The sequence below is a fragment of the Castor canadensis genome, chromosome 3 (assembly GCF_047511655.1).
Source record: "Castor canadensis chromosome 3, mCasCan1.hap1v2, whole genome shotgun sequence".
Lineage (NCBI taxonomy): Eukaryota > Metazoa > Chordata > Mammalia > Rodentia > Castoridae > Castor > Castor canadensis.
The window spans coordinates 38,995,082-39,012,268 of NC_133388.1; the positions used below are offsets into that span (position 1 = coordinate 38,995,082).

The 17,187-nt window shown below is 37.5% G+C and overlaps 1 protein-coding gene across 18 annotated transcripts in view; it reads right to left on the minus strand.

The window, feature by feature from the left end:
• Positions 1 to 803: 803 nt before the first annotated feature.
• Positions 804 to 17,187, minus strand: part of Gphn (gephyrin) — a 571,921-nt gene continuing 555,537 nt past the window's right edge. For all 18 annotated transcript variants that reach the window (XM_074067764.1, XM_074067753.1, XM_074067755.1 and 15 more), the window contains 4 exons: positions 14,087 to 14,151; positions 11,000 to 11,103; positions 3,129 to 3,225; positions 804 to 1,801 (listed from right to left, as the gene is read on the minus strand). In XM_074067764.1, the coding sequence (XP_073923865.1) occupies positions 1,668 to 1,801; positions 3,129 to 3,225; positions 11,000 to 11,103; positions 14,087 to 14,151 (400 nt within the window). In that variant the 3' untranslated portion in view covers positions 804 to 1,667. The remainder of the gene's footprint in view (positions 1,802 to 3,128; positions 3,226 to 10,999; positions 11,104 to 14,086; positions 14,152 to 17,187) is intronic.

Sequence of the window (17,187 nt, forward strand, 5' to 3'; positions counted from 1 at the left end):
TTATTTATTTCTATAGGTAGTAGCATAATGTACTTTGTTCAAGCACATGGTAGATGCTTAATGAGTATTTCTTGAATAAATGTAGGTAAAGAACACAGTATGTACTTTCATTTGACCTCCATTAACTAATCTTTTCTTCAGTTATACAAATAAAATTTAAAAGAACATTTTATTTTCAACTCTGGAAATGTCTGATATTGGTAAAAATATTTCTTGTTTACTACTTGCCTTTGTCACTGTCATTTGGCATCTTGCTTCCTCGTAGGCCACTTTTTTTAGTTTGGTTTACTAAGTACACTTACAGCATACATGTCTCCCCGTTACCACAATGTGAAAAGTGCTCCTCGTTTTTTATTAAAAGAGCCAATGTGGATGAAGTGTATCTTATTTGCTGTATTTTCTATGGTCAGCACAAGTTTTCTTTCAAACATGATTTAAAAAAAAACAACCTTCCAGGTACTCAATTGCAATTTTCTGGTTTATTATTTATTTTTTCTTTATTTCAGAGAACTGAAGATATTTGAAATTTGCTTTTATGACATCTAAAATAAGAATTAACCTTTTAATTAACTAAATAATCAAGTAGCTAAATGTACTTACTATTCTCCAACTAGCACTGGAGACAGCAGACTAACTGGAGGTTCTTATTTTCTGGTTTGTCTCTTTGCAGTGCTGTAGAACCTGATGTCACTTTCCCAAACACCATGGCAGGGCAGATATGGACCAAACCACATTTTAAATCTCCTGCACCAAACTAGCATGACAATCTTCTCTTTTTTAATAAAAAGGCCAACACAATAGGATTTTAAATAATGATCAAGGATTTTTTTATTCATTAAGTTTCAGTATCATTACAGAAAATGTTATGGTACAGAGTTTAACATTATTTTGTCTTTGCTCTTGATTTCCACATGAATGCTGGTAACACTAATATCTGTACAAGATCAGTCTTTGATTTATTTTTTTTTGTTCTGTACAATTTTAAATGTGTTGGTTAAAAAGGCCGTCAGTACCAGTACTTAAGGAAGCATTTTTCCCCCAGTTTGTTTGTTCAAATAAAAGGTATCCAGTTACTGCCCAAGAGTACTGTGCCATGAGGCTGCTAGGGTGAGAAAGGTCCCGACGCTCTGCAGGGATGGTTCTCAAGGCAGGGCAGGGCCTCCACCCAGTCACTCTTCTTTTGGCACAGTGCACATAAACACGAGATACATGATAAGGAACAAGCAAAAGCTCTCTGTAAAGCGATTATGAAGCATACTAAGAAGGGAAATCCAAGTGTTGTCTACGCTAGTATAAATAAGCAGACAGCCTTGATTTAAGAGCATAAGTAGTTGTATTTTAAAGATGAGAAAAACACAAGTTCTGCAGGCACCTACTGCTGTCTACTAAAAGCTATCGCTATCAGACCTAGCATTGAACACACAAAGCAATTTGCAAGAAAGGAAAAATTTGCTTTGATATAATCAGAATAGAGTTGTCTGTTAAGATTTATTCTTAGGTGTTTTTTTCTTTAAAAGGTATTTAAATTCATTTGAAATATAGTTCAAGATGTTGACTATACAGATCAACTTTTTTCCAAATCAGAAAAACTAGCTGTGCCATTGCATATTACAGGATACAGTCAATGATATGTGGACATGCATCAAAGCTTTCTCTGCTGGTGACCATCATAGCCGTCCAATAACCATGACATCCACCACCTCGCCCTTGTGGAGCTCCACGTACTGCTCTGTCTTTGGAGGTAGCATCAGTAACCCATTGGCGCTGCGCATGCTCATCAGACGGCTGCTCATTTGGTTACCTGGGAAGAGACTCTCGTTACGGCAGCCAAAGCAGCATGGGGCACATTTGTAGCCCTGTGGACTTTTCCCTTTTTCTTTTCTTTTTTTTTTTGTGGCACTGGATTTGAACTCATGATCTTGCATTTTCTGGGCAGGTGCTCTACCACTTGAGCCCTGTCCCCAGCCCTTTTTGCTTTAATTATTTTCCAGGCTGGGTCTCACATTTTTTGCCTTGGCTGTTCTGGACTGTGATCTTCCTACTTAAACTTCCTGTGGAGCAGGGATGGCAGGTGTGCACCAGTAAGCCCAGCTTATTCACTGAGGTGGGGCCTTGCTATCTTTTTGCCTGGGGTTAGCCTCAAACCATGATCCTCCCAATCTCCACCTCTCAATAGCTGGGGTTACAGGTGTGAGCCACCATGCTTCGTCCACTCTCTTGTAGACTTTATTAAAGCAAAAACACAGGGCTTCGAGAGGAAGAGAGATGATCAAACTTCCCAGAATTTCAACAGAATTTCTCAATTTAGGCTTGAATGTTGTGTCTGAAAAGAGAAGCTTTAACAATTTATTAAAATAACAAAGATAATAGCAGCAGCTACCACTTTTTTTAAACTAAGTGTCAGAAATGGTACTAGGTACCTAACTCTTTTATTTGACTTTCACAAGATTCAAAAAGGTCTTAGGCAACCTGCCCAAGGTCCTGGTAACTAAGTTGGTGGCAGTTTGAACACAGGACTCTTTGATAACAAAGCCTATGTCTTAGTCACTGAATTATCACTATGGTTCCTCTGCGCCTAACAAGAACCTAAGGCAGTAGAGTCTACATAGATCACACTATAAATTGGGTGTTTGTCTCACATTTCAGGGTGACATATTCACAGTGCCTTCCTTTTCTTAAAAGGAAATACTCAAAAGTTATACTCAGAATGTTGCTTGAACTAACAGATCAAAATCTTTAATTCTAGGAAGAAGACTTTACAGAACATTGTAGGTTTTTTTTTTTTTTTGGTGGGTACTGGGGTTTGAACTTGCCTTTCCCTTTTTTTTTTTTTTTGCTTTAGTTATTTTTTAGATAGGGTCTCATACTTTTTTGCCTGGAGCCAGCCTACCATGATCCTCCTACTTCTACCTCTCGCATAGCTGGGATTACAGATATGTAACACTATGACTGGCTTGTTTGTTGAGACAGGGGCTTGCTAACTTTTTTTGCCCAGATTGGACTTGAATGGAGATTCTCCTACCTCCCATATAGCTGGGATTATATGCATATCTCACCACACCCAGCTTTTAACTTTATGTTTCAAAAGAATGATTGCACAGGGACACCTGGAGGTGTGAATGACTGACCTGTACTCTGTGCCCAAGGCAGTGGTTCTTGGTGATGCCATGTCAATATACACCGATGGTATTCTGGGCGAGGGTCTAGTTTCACATCGCATGATAACTGTGGAACAGACAGGAAAAGAAAGCAAATTTGGTCACCTGATCATTTCTCAAAATTACAGGGTAGTGAAGATTGTGCAGAGAATAATGGGCACGTAAATATTATCGGCATTCTACTGTTCCCATCACTCCCTTCTTGTTTTTAGTGCAGGATGTCCACGGGCTGAATTGCTCTGGTGAGGAGAGAAAGCGAGGCTAAGAAGCCATGTTCATGGTGGGGAAAAGGACAGGTGAAAAAGTTAAGGTCTATTTCTGAAGTCTATTTTTATGGGTTGTGAAGAGAGAGACCCTTGACCTATGAAATGAGAAATCAATGCAGTTACTTTAATATTAAAAAGTGAAGGTAGATATAAACAAATTCAGTTTTCAATTATCAGCCCATCCAGGAAATAGTGAGGACCTAATATGTGCTAGGCACTATTCAGCTACGCATTTATAGAACTCCTTTCAACATGACAAGATGGGTTCGTTCTTTTTTCTCTCTCTCTCGATGCTTATGTTTATATTTGCTGATAGGGTAACCTGCTATTATGCCTAAGTCATTTTGTGCTTCTCTCTCAATGTCTCTGTGTATGTTCTCCAGGAGTAAACTACGAGAGCTGCTCACCTGGCTGGTGTTTATGTTGTTTTTCAGAGCTAGAGATCAAATTTGGGGCCTCACGCGTGCCAGGCAAGTGTTCTACCACTGAGTTACACCTCCAGCCCTCATGTGGTTGTTTTATTTGCTGTGTTTCAGTAAGATTTTTCCCCTAGCAATGACACTTAAGAGTTGATGGTTCACCTGCACACCCATATTTATTGCAGCACTATTCACAATAGCCAAGTTATGGAAACAGCCAAGATGCCCCACCACTGACGAATGGATTAAGAAAATGTGGTATCTATATACAATGGAATTCTATGCAGCCATGAAGAAGAACAAAATGTTATCATTCGCTGGTAAATGGATGGAATTGGAGAACATCATTCTGAGTGAGGTTAGCCTGGCCCAAAAGACCAAAAATCGTATGTTCTTCCTCATATGTGGACATTAGATCAAGGGCAAACACAACAAAGGGATTGGACTATGAGCACATGATAAAAGCTTTAGCACACAAGGGAGGGGTGAGGATAGGTAAGACACCTAAAAAACTAGATAGCATTTGTTGCCCTTAATGCAGAGAAACTAAAGCAGATACCTTAAAAGCAACTGAGGCCAATAGGAAAAGGGGACCAGGAACTGGAGAAAAGGTGAGATCAAAAAGAATTAACCTAGAAGGTAACACACACGCACAGGAAATTAATGTGAGTCAACTCCCTGTATAGCTATCCTTATCTCAACTAGCAAAAACCTTTGTTCCTTCCTATTATTGCTTATACTCTCTCTTCAACAAAATTAGAGTTAAGGGCAAAATAGTTTCTGCCGGGTATTGAGGGGATGGGGGGAGAGGGAGGGGGCGGAGTAGGTGGAAAGGGAGGGGGAGGGGGTGGGGGCAGGGGGGAGAAATGACCCAAGCCTTGTATGCACATATGAATAATAAAATAAAAAAAAATGGAAAAAAAAAAAGAGTTGATGGTAAAATTTTTCCACGAAACAGAAAGGGCAGGAATGCTGCCTAACTCATTTTATGAAGCCAGCATTACACTCATCCCAAAACCAGACAAAAGACACATCCAAAAAAGGAGAACTATAGGCCAATTTCCTTAATGAATGTCGACGTAAAAATCCTCATCAGAATAATGGCAAACAAAATCCAACAACATATCAGAAAGATCATTCACCATGACCAAGTCAGCTTCAACCCAGGGATGCAGGGGTGGTTCAACATATGCAAATCAATAAATGTAATATAGCACATCAATAGAAGCAAAGTCAAAAACCATTTGATCATCTCAGTAGATACAGAAAAAGCCTTTGGTAAGATCCAACACCATTTCATGATAAAAACTCTAAGAAAACTAGGAATAGAAGGAATGGACCTTAACATTGTAAAGGCTTCATATGACAAACCTATATCAAACCTCATACTTAATGGAGAAAAACTGAAACCATTTCCCCTAATATCAGGATCGAGACAAAGGTGCCCACTATCTCCACTCCTATTCAACATAGTCCTGGAATTCCTAGCCAGAGCAATTAGCCAAGAAGAAGAAATAAAAGGAATACAAATAGGTAAAGAAACTGTCAAAATATCCCTATTTGCAGATGACATGATCCTATATCTTAAAGACCCAAAAAACTCTACCCAAAAACTCCTAGACAACATAAACAGCTACAGGAAGAAGACAGGCTACAAAATCAACTTACAAAAATTATTAGCTTCTCTATACACAAACAATGAATGAATTGAGAAAGAATATATGGAAACAATTCCATTACAATAGCCTCAAAAAAAATCAAATACCTAGGAGTAAACTTAACAAAGGATGTGAATGATCTCTACAAGGAGAACTACAAACCCCTGAAGAAGGAGATTGAGGAAGATTACAGAAGATGGAAAGATCTTCCATGCTCATGGATTGCTAGAAACAACGTAGTAAAAATGGCTACACTACCAAAAGTAATCTACATGTTCAGTGAAATTCCCATCAAAATCCCAATGACTTTGATCACAGAGATTGAAAAATCTACCTTAAAGTTCATTTGGAAACACAAAAGGACTGCGAATAGCCAAGGCGATACTCAGCAAAAAGAGCAATCCTGGAGGTATCACAATACCTAACTTTAAACTATAGTACAAAGCCATAGCAATAAAAACAGCATGGTACTGGCACAAAAACAGATATGAAGACTAGTGGAACAAAACAGAGGACCAGGATATGAACCCACACAGCTACACACCTTATTTTTGACAAAGGCACCAAAGATATATGATGGAGAAAAGACAGCCTCTTCAACAAATGTTGCTGGGAAAAGTGGTTATCTGCCTGCAGAAAACTGAAACTAGATCCATGTTTATCACCCTGTACTAGTGTCAACTCAAAATGGGTTAAGGACCTTAATATCTGACCCGAAACTCTAAAGTTAGTACAGGAAAGACCAGGGAATACTCTGGAAGCAATAGGTATAGGCAAGGAGTTCCTCAATAGAGCCCCAGCAGCCCAGCAACTAAGAGAAAGGATGGACAAATGGGACTACATGAAATTAAAAAGCTTCTGCACAACAAAAGAAACTGAAGAGAACACCCACAGAGTGGGAGAAAATATTTGCCAGCTATACATCAGACAAAGGACTGATAACCAGAATATACAGGTAACTTAAAAAAACTAAACTCTCCCAAAATCAATGAACCAATAAAGAAATGGGCAACTGAACTAAAGAGAACTTTTTCAAAAGAAGAAATTCAAATGGCCAAAAAAACACATGAAAAAATGTTCACCATCTCTGGCCATAAAGGAAATGCAAATCAAAGCCACACTAAGATTCCACCTCACACCTGTTAGAATAGCCACCATCAAAAACACCACCACCAACAGGTGTTGGCGAGGATGTGGGGAAAAAGGAACCCTCGTACACTGCTTGTGGGGATGCAAACTAGTACAACCACTCTGGAAAACAATATGGAGGCTTCTTAAAAAACTAAACATAGATCTGTCATATGATCCAGCAATCCCACTCCTAGGGATATACCCAAAGGAATGTGACACAGGTTACTCCAGAGGCACCTGCACACCCATGTTTACTGCAGCGCTATTCACAGTAGCCAAGTTATGGAAACAGCCAAGATGCCCCACTACCAATGAATGGATTAAGAAAATGTGGTACTTGTACACAATGGAATTTTACTCAGCCATGAAGACGAATGAAATGTTATCATTCACAAGTAAGCGGATGGAACTGGAGAACATCATCCTGAGCGAGGTTAGCCAGGCTCAGAAGACCAAAAATCGTACGTTCTCTCTCATATGCAGACTTTAGATCTAGGGCAAAGGCAGTAATGTTGTCGGACTTGGGTCACACGCTAAGGGGAGAGTACATACGGGAGGAATGGGGATAGGTAGGAAACCCAAAACTTGAAAGTGTTTGATGTCCCCACTGCAGAGGGGCTAATACAGAAACCTTAAAATGACAGTTCAATATAGGAAGGTGACCAGGAAGTAGTGAAGAGGTCTAGTAGAGATGAATCAATTTGGGTTGTAATACACTTGTGCATGGAAGTGATGCTAGGACTCTCTCTGTATAGCTATCCTTATCTCAACTAGCAAAAACGCTTTGTCTTTCTTATTATTGCTTATGTCTTCTTTTCAACAAAATTGGAGAAAAGGACAAAACAGATTCTGCCTGGAAGCAAGGGGGGTGGGGGAAGAGGGAGGGGGTGAGGGGTAGAGGGGAGAAATGATCCAAACAGTGTATGTATATATGAATATATTAATAAAGAGAAAAAAAAGATGAATACAGATCCAGATAGCTCTATTAAGAAATAACTTTCATAAAAATATTAGTGTAAACAAGATCATTTCAATGCTCAGAGTGTTACTGATGTTTTCAACCAGTAGCAAATTTTAATAGTTCCAAGAATAGATCCAGAGGGTATAGATAATCTGAAGGCAAATAGGTATTCAAGAATCAACTAATAAAGATAAATTATTAAAAAAAAAAGAGTTGACGGTAGTATAGTGAAACAAGCTCTGGAACGGGATGACATCAGACACCTAGGTTCTTCTCCCAGCTTTATTGTTAACTGGAGATCTATATTAGCTAAGTTATTTTGCTTTCCTATACCTGCTTGTTCATCCATAAAATGCAGTACAACAGTTGCAATATAACAGTTAAATTATCTTTAAACTTTATGGTCCTAATGTTTTTGAACTGTTACGTTTCAGCCAACCTAAAAATGTGAATTTATCTTGTTTTAAAGGAAAATAGTTATGTAAATGTAAGAAACAAATGTATCAAATTTAAGTCAATGAATTTTTTTCATAGCCTTTTGCAATTACAAATGAAACTGACTGGACTTTTTGGGGGTAATTTACTGAAATGCAGAATATTTTATTAGCTAATATACTTACTTGTAGTGACATTATTGTTGTGAGGTATTATACCACTCAATTTAAGTAAGCACTTGCTTACTATGAACTTGAATGCACTTTTTGGTGAATAAAGCATTGTAAATGGTTGATGTTTCACACTGATGTTTTCTTTTAGTCATTAAAAACTAGGCAGTACATGAAGAAGAACGAAATGTTATCATTCGCTGGTAAATGGATGGAATTGGAGAACATCATTCTGAGTGAGGTTAGCCTGGCCCAAAAGACCAAAAATCGTATGTTCTCCCTCATATGTGGACATTAGATCAAGGGCAATCACAACAAGGGGATTGGACTTTGAGCACATGATAAAAGCAAGAGCACACAAGGGAGGGGTGAGGATAGGTAAGACACCTAAAAAACTAGCTAGCATTTGTTGCCCTTAACGCAGAGAAACTAAAGCAGATACCTTAAAGCAACTGAGGCCAATAGGAAAAGGGGAACAGGTACTAGAGAAAAGGTAAGATCAAAAAGAATTAACCTAGAAGGTAACACCCACGCACAGGACATCAATGTGAGTCAATGCCCTGTATAGCTATCCTTATCTCAACCAGCAAAAACCCTTGTTCCTTCCTATTATTGCTTATACTCTCTCTATGACAAAATTAGAGATAAGGGCAAAATAGTTTCTGCTGGGTATTGGGGGGGGGAGAAGGAGGGGGCGGAGTGGGTGGTAAGGTGGGGGCAGGGGGGAGAAATGAACCAAGCCTTGTATGCACATATGAATAATAAAAGAAAAATGAAAAAAAAAAACTAGGCAGTAGACTGTGAATTCTAGGAATGTTACTTCTGGCTTCTTTGAATATTTCCTGGCATATGCTAATCACTTGAGATAAAAAATGTATTGCTTGCTACAGTATTATATGAAATAGTACATATAAATGTGAAAGAGAGAGAAGTTACATAAAGGTCTAGAGATGAGAAGACAAGTCATAGACTGAGAGAAAAATTTTGCCCAGGAAACATCTGATAAAGAACTGTTATTTAAGATAAATAGAGAACTTTTAAAATTCAACAATAAGAAAATGAATAATTCAATTTCAAATATTGGGCAAAAGACCTGAATAGATACTTTGCCAAAGAAGAGATACAGATGTCAAATATACAGAAGTAAGCATATGAAAATATGCCCAATGTCATGTCATTATGGGATTGTACATTAATACAACAATGACATACCAACACACATCTATTAGAATGGCCAACATCGAAAGTACTGATAACACCAAATGCAGACAAGGATGTGCAGAAAGACGAACGTGCATTCATATCTCGTGGAAATGCAAAATGGCAGAGTCACTTTGGAGGACTGTGTGGTGTGTCTTACAAAAATAAGCATCTTCTTACCATATGATCCAGCAATTATACTACTTGGTATTTACACAAATGAAGTGAGAACTGTGTCGACAGAAAAGTCTCCACATGGATGTTTATAACAGCTTTCCTCAAAATTGCCAAAACTTGGAAGTAACCAAGATGTCCATCAGTAAGTGAATGGATAAATAAACTATGACACAGCCAGACAATGATATATTATTCAGCACTAAAAGGAAATGAGTTATGAAGCCATGAAAAGACATGGGGGAAATTTAAATGCATATTGCTGAGTGAAAGAAATCAATCTGAAAAGGCTACATGCTGTATGGTTCCAACTATATGACATTCTGGAAAAAACAAAACTATGGAGACAAAAGAATGATCAATGGTTGACAGGGTTTGGGAGAGGGAAGGATGTGTAGGCAGAGCACAAAGTGAATACAGAATAGTGAAACTATTCTGTATGATATTGTAATGGGGATACAAACCATTATATATTTGTCAAAATTTATATAACGTATACCAAGAATGAACACTAATGTAAATTTTTGACTCTGGGTGATAGTGGTAGTCAATTTAGATTAATCAACTGTAACAAATGTACCAGACTAGTGCCAGATATTGATAGAAGGGGAGGTTGGGTGTGTGGGTGGAGAGGGAGGATAGGTGGAATTTTCTATTCTTCCTGCTCAATTTTGCTAAAAGTACTCTAAAACTAAAGTTAATAAAGAAGGGAGAATATTCTATCTTTTCTCTTTGCTTGGCTTATTTTAAAGAGAAGTGATCTCAAAGTGGCTTTGAGAAAGGCTTCTCAGGGGATGTGATGCTATTATCTGACAAGTATGGATTTGCCAAGACAAGAAAGGAGATGGTGGTAGTGAAGAGAGAACCTTCCAGGAAGGAGAAGAATCACAGCTACAGGGAGGGAACCTCTTGTTCATTCTGGAAGCTGCAAATAGCTTGGTATGGTCAGAGTGCAGAATGGAAAAAAAAAACTGGAGAGGAAAACTGAGGCCTTGGGATGGAGGGCCTCCTTCCTCCTTTGAGGAGTTTGGATTTGACCATGGCATTGTGGGAGGCAATGAAGGGTTTTAACTGGAAATAGATGATTGAGCAGAGTTGGACATAAAAGGGATTTAAGAGACACAGATTAGAATAGAAATCATTAAGTATGCTGAAAATTACAATACTTTTAACTGTTGAAGCCATCATTCAAACACAAGCTTATTTGGCACAAACCTCAGGAGATCTGGATGGGAGAGGGACTTGAGGAGAATGGTAATTATTTGGAAGACTGCAGTAAGGAATGGAAGAAATTGACTGATAGGATATAAAAGGACAGGTAAGGTGAATTTTGGTCCCTGTTGAATTTGTAGATTCCCTTTCCCATCCAGATCTTCTTAATTGTTAGCAGGCTTCCATTTTGGTTTCTGGTCATTAGAAAACATTACCCTGGCTTTGATGATGGTTGGCCGAGGATCCAAGATGCCCTGCATCTTTCTCAGTGCAGGCACAACGAAGAGATTGCAGGTGACCACAGCTGATACAGGATTCCCTGAAAGTCAACCATGCAGTTATTTATATCATACCACATAAAAATTTGCCAAACAATTACATCTGTTTAGATCTTCAGGTATCATAGACTGTGACAGAGGTAATTAACCACCAGTCCTCTTCTTCTGAATCACCTTGAATTCAATAGGATAACAGTACAGAGATATGGTTAACCACATGCCATAAAGGGTTTGAACATTTGGGTCTTCCAGGAAACAGAGAATTCTGATACTCAGAAGCTCTTCAACATTATTTATTTCTGCTTTCCCAAGAGTAATGCATTGAAAATTATTACTAACCTTGATTAAGTTTTTTTTTTGGGGGGGGTGTTGCTGGGAATCGAACCAGGGCCTTGTGCATGTGAAGCACACACTCTACCATCTTGATATGTTTTAGAGCAGTTTAAATGTTTTATGTATCTTCTTGTTATTTATTTTATCGATTAATTTTCTATCAAAATTACTATCGAAATATAAGCTTGGGCCAGGTGTGGTGGCTCATGCCTGTATTCTCAGCTGGTTTGAGACCAGCCTGGGCAAAAAGTTAGTGAGATCCTATTTCGACCAATAAAAGCTGGGTGTGATGGCATACACCTGTTACCCAAGCTACATGGGAGGCCACAGGTAGGAGTATCACAATTGAGGCAAAAATATAAGACCCTACCAGATAAATAACTATAGTGGCTATGGCTCAAGTGGTAGAGTGTCTGCCTAGCAAGTGTGGGGCCTGAGTTCAAATCCCAGTACTGAGAAAAAAAATATATACGTGAGCTTGGTACCAAAAATTTAGAAAATATTGATAGCACAAGGACATTTATCTATAATCATCTCTACCCATAAATGTCTTTAAATTAAAAAAAATAGCACCAAATGACTTAAGATGTAAAGGGCTTAAGATGAATACTGCTGTGGACTGAATTCATATGACGATGCCTTAACTTCCAATGTGGCTGGATTAGGTTAATATAGTTAAAGTTAAATGAGGACTTAGGGTTGGGCCCTAATCCAACAGAACTGGTGTCCTTATAAAGCGAGGAAGAGACACCAGAAGTGAGTGTGCACAGAGGAAAGGCCATGTGCAGGAAGAAGGAGGCTGACTGCAGGCCAGGAAGGAGGGCCTCACTAGGGACCAATGCTGTGGGCACCTTGATTTTGGACTTTCAGCCTCCAGAACTGTGAGAAAATAATTTTCTGTTGTTTTGGCTACCCAATCATTATGGCAGGTGGAGCAAACTACTTTTAAAGTTATAAGAAGAATATGAGAAATTTAATTATACTTCTCCAAGAAAAAAATCTAGGCATGTCATGTTCTTCAAAGGGAGAGGGGGCTATGAAAAAAAACTGGGCTATAATTAACACTTTGTTGCTTATGTGATATTATTAAATAATTAGCCCAGACATACAACTTTGGTAAGTTCCAAACCTCTTTATGTCTAACTTTACTCATCCACAAAATGAAGGGTTGGGGCTACCTGATTCTCAAATTCCATCTAGTTTTAAAATTCTAATTTTGTTAATTCTTTTTAGACATCAGAGTGTGTGCATATCCCTTTTCCCAAGTGCAGCTAATTATATCCTCAAAATCAAGGGCAACTGTAAATTCAGCCCACTAGATAAAACCATACCTTTATACCTTCAATTCTCTTCTACCAAAAAGTGATGAGGTGTTCAACAGAATACCAGATTTTTGTCCTCATCCTCCTCCACCTCTTCCTCCTCTCCCCTTCTCCTTCTTCTTCTATCTTCGTCTTTTTTTCTTTTTGAGGTTGGGTCTCACTATTGACTGGGCTGGTACTTGCTATATAGCCCAGGCCAGTCTTGAACTCAGATCCTCCTGCCTCAGCCTTCAGAGTGATGGGATTACAGTGGTGCACCACCATGCCTCATAGAAGAGCAGATTCTTAGTCTTAACTACTTTTCCCCTGTCTCAGAATATCTCACCAATGATTACAAAAATTCCTGTAATACCACTATTTTATACAATTACTTTTAAAGATGAATTGCTCTGTGTAAGAAAAAGAACTGAAGGACTAATACCAAAAAGTTGTAAATAGTTGCTATTTTGGATGGTGATGGGGATTATAGATAACAATTCTTTATACTTTATTTTTCTAATTTTTTATAGCAAACATGTTACTATAATAATTTTAACCAGTTAAACATATCAAGTAAGTACACAAAACTATTATTGGTTAAATTTTGTGAAGATTATTGAAAATCTTTAAGTTTCAAGGAAAGCAGAAATAGTTTAGAAATTGAAAATCCTTGTAAACGAAACCACTTGGCTGTTCCCAGAATCTGAACATGTGAGTTGTTGCTGCCCTCTTTTGGTTCATTCATGCTAAGCAGAGAAAGTTCAAATAAAAGTAGCAATTTGAAGACAGGTTTCAATTTTGTAGTCTTTTGGCTAACATTTCATTAGAAATGGTGAAATAGGTTTCCACAAAAATATTCTTTGCTATACTATAACTGATGGATTCATGTCTTCTGAAAGAGACAAAGAGTCTCTTTCAGGCAAAATGAAGCTAAGAAGAGGAGCCCATTTCTTTATATTGCATGGTTTCCATTATGTCCAGCTGTATTTTTCAATTTAATATGTTCACAGGTGACTCAAGTCCCTCTGGCCCCTGGAGCACAATAGTTCTTGTGAGAGATCGTTAGACTGCTGAATGTGACCAATTTTGTTTAAGGAAAAGACAGATTATCTAGTAACTGCTAACATTTGATTATCATCTTAGGGCTTGGAATGTGCTCTGGACATGTAGTTTGACTTCCACACTACTTTATGAAGCAGATAGTCCCATTTTCTAGGTGTAGAAAGAGCCTGAGAGAATTAAGTGATTTGTTAGTAAAGCTGGGACTTCAGTCCAGGTCTTTCAGGTTCCAAATCAAGTGATCTGATTGGTGACTGGACATCTGAGAAGCCCCTCAAAATTTTGAGTGATGTTTCCAGAAAAAGCAGAGAGCAGTTTCAATGATTCTTACCTGGTAGTGCAAAAATAATTTTTCTTACACCATCAATGTCCAAAGTTGCAAATGTTGTTGGCAAGCTAGAGGAAAATAGAGGTTACTTGTTAGTGATTGCTAAGTAACATGACAGGTAAATTATGTGCTCCAGTTTTCTTGTTATGTGGCTGTCCGTACAGATCACTAATTATATAAAAACACTTTTCTGTTGACTTGCCTTTAAACCTTTATACTCTGAAGTATTTCAGGAACATATTTAAATAATTTTGGTTTTGGTGGTACTGGGATTTGAACTCAGGACCTCACGCTTGGTAGGCAGATTCTCTATCACTTGTGCAGCTCACTTTTCCCCTCCCTCTTGCCAGTGCTATAGAAGCATACCCCAAATTCAGGAGTTTCCAAGTTTTCCCAGCCTTCTACTATGTAACAATGTCTATAATATTTTTTGCTGGAGATTTACAACAGTCATTCTTAGTATCAGACGACTTCTTGATAATATCATCTAACTGCCTCTTGTTTGAGATTAGTATTTTTTATCCTTTTAAAACTATACCCAGCCGTATTTATAAAATTTCCACCCTATCAAAGAAACATTTGAACTATCCAAATAAATAAAATACCATGATGAGAACAAAGTTAAAAACAACAGTATTATATTATCAGATCGTGACGTGAGCTCTCACAGAGAATGTGAGAGGGGTGAGTGGTGTGGATGGAGTGGGCATGAGAACGGTGATTTTTTTCCTACTAATTACTCTGAAGTAGAATTTTAGCTATAAGTCTCATATTAATGAAACTTGAGTATGCAAAATCCTTACGGAATGCTGAAACTTCTATATCGGTGAAAATTTATCCTTTTAAGCACTCTGATTATGTTTATTTTTATCATTTTTGCTGGCTGAACTTTCAAAAATGGAATCATTGCCTCTTGCAATAATGACACTGGCATTTTTGAACTATAAGTATCATTATTAATAAAATTGACTCTGCCTTAATACAGTGATGTTAGATCACAAGGGTACTATGTGTTGTTTTCATCTATAAATCATACTCCACGTTGCTGCGTTCCTAGGTTCTCAAATTGTTTTCTGCCCTCCTTTTTCTTGTGGCTTCCCTTAATGCCAGACTGCCTGCCATCAGAGAGCAGTAATAGCTGTGTTGTTAGAATGTCAATATTAATCACAATTAAAAAAATAACATCTTTGTATTACATCCATTATTTCATTTAAGTCTCAGAACAACACTAAGAGATGACAATTATCATTCCATTTAATAGGTGAGAAAACTGAAATGCAGAGATATTAAGCAATGTGGTTGAATACCACTCAGCTACTAAGTGGAGAAACAAAGATTTGAATCAAGGTTGTCTTAACTTTATGGTTCATGTTGGATAAAGCTCTTAGGATGGTATGTCTATGAAGTGTTGGTTTTTGGACTTTGTAACCTCTATTTTGGTTACTTCTGAGGCTTTTTTCCTACTTCCTGATTCTTTGGTATGTTTTAGAAAAATGAGATTAGACAGTCTTATCAATTTATGGATAGGTAATTTGGCATTGAATATTACTGTGTATTGAAAATAATTTCTAAGACACATTCTTCCTAACAGTGGTGCTCAGTATACATGAACCATACAAACAGTGATTGTAGTATTGGTTGATAATACTCCAAATGCTTTTCTAAGTATCTTTGACTATAAAATGAAAGAGGTAATTATATTTGGAGTATGCTGTATGTGGGTAAAGCATAGCTAAACTGTATTTGAGTTTTTTATATTTCCTTTTGTTCTACCAGTAAGTAGCAATTACCTCCAAGTTCTTACCTTTACACAAGTATAAAATTCTGGCCAATTAAAGGAACCCATTTAAACTTCTAAACTGCTTCATTATAGCAAACTAGCACACAGTTAATAGGAGTGAAGACTAAATGCATAATACTTTCTTCCTTTTACTGTACTTAAAGCTAATATAAATTATAAAATCACTTTATATCATCTTTTGCATCTTACAGATAGGTAATATGATTTCACTTTAAAAGATTCTATTTACAGCAAAACATTTTGTTAGCATGCATCGTTATCACAGATGTTCTACTGCTAGGCTGTGAAGTTTTTGTTTAAGCTCTGGAAAGCCATTTTCTTGGAATTCAACACCCGCTGTTCAATTCTCCTCTTGAGATCAGAATGTAATAGCATTTGTACAGTGACTGAAGTACCAAAGTGTTACGAATTTAGGGTATAAGAATATAAACATCAGGAACTAAAGAACTACTAAAATTGAAGGAAGTGGTAAATAATAAACTGAAGAGAAAAAGAGTCCAAAAAGTATCATCATAGGTGCTGTATTTTAAATAATAGATATTATACAAGTAATTCTTCCATAGAGGTCAGACCAAGTAATAACTGCTTCCTTTCTATCACAAAAGGAAAAATCAATTTAAGTTTGAGATTAGCGGGAAGCATACTGACATACTTTTGGGATGCCCTCTGTTTTCTAATTGAGTTAGTACTATCCAAAGAAACAGTGAAAAAAGATTATTATAATATTATTTGCTTATGACAAAATATTATTTTTAATAGAATGATCCAAATCCCATAGTTTCAATAACCAAAGAGCTTGTCAGAGAAGCCATAGTGGGGCACACTCAACAGGCAACTACAGAAATATACTACCAAAAATTACAAATTCTTTCAAATTGTGAAGCAAACTTTTGGGATAATCTTAACTCTATGGAGGTAGAGCCTAATCTCCATACTAGACCTGAAACCAAGTGCTCAGTAAGTCAAGGACATTAGGAGGGCTGGCTTGACACTTAAAAGGTTTTGGGAAACAGGTTGCTGTTTCCCATAGCTCATGGGGATCTATATATAACAACAGGGAAGCCCCCACTCTACTCTCTCTTAGCATTCATATGAGCATCCATCAGAGTACAATTCTGGACTGAAACATCATTACTGACAGCATGGATGTGAGCTAGAATGCTCACCCACCTATACACTGAGGTCTTTGAACAGGGAATCAAAAGTTCATTTAGCAGTAGGGGTTTGAGCAGGCAGATTACTGTTGGGAGACATGGTTATTCAATAACACCAATGGCATTCTTTGAGGATTTATAGCTAATTA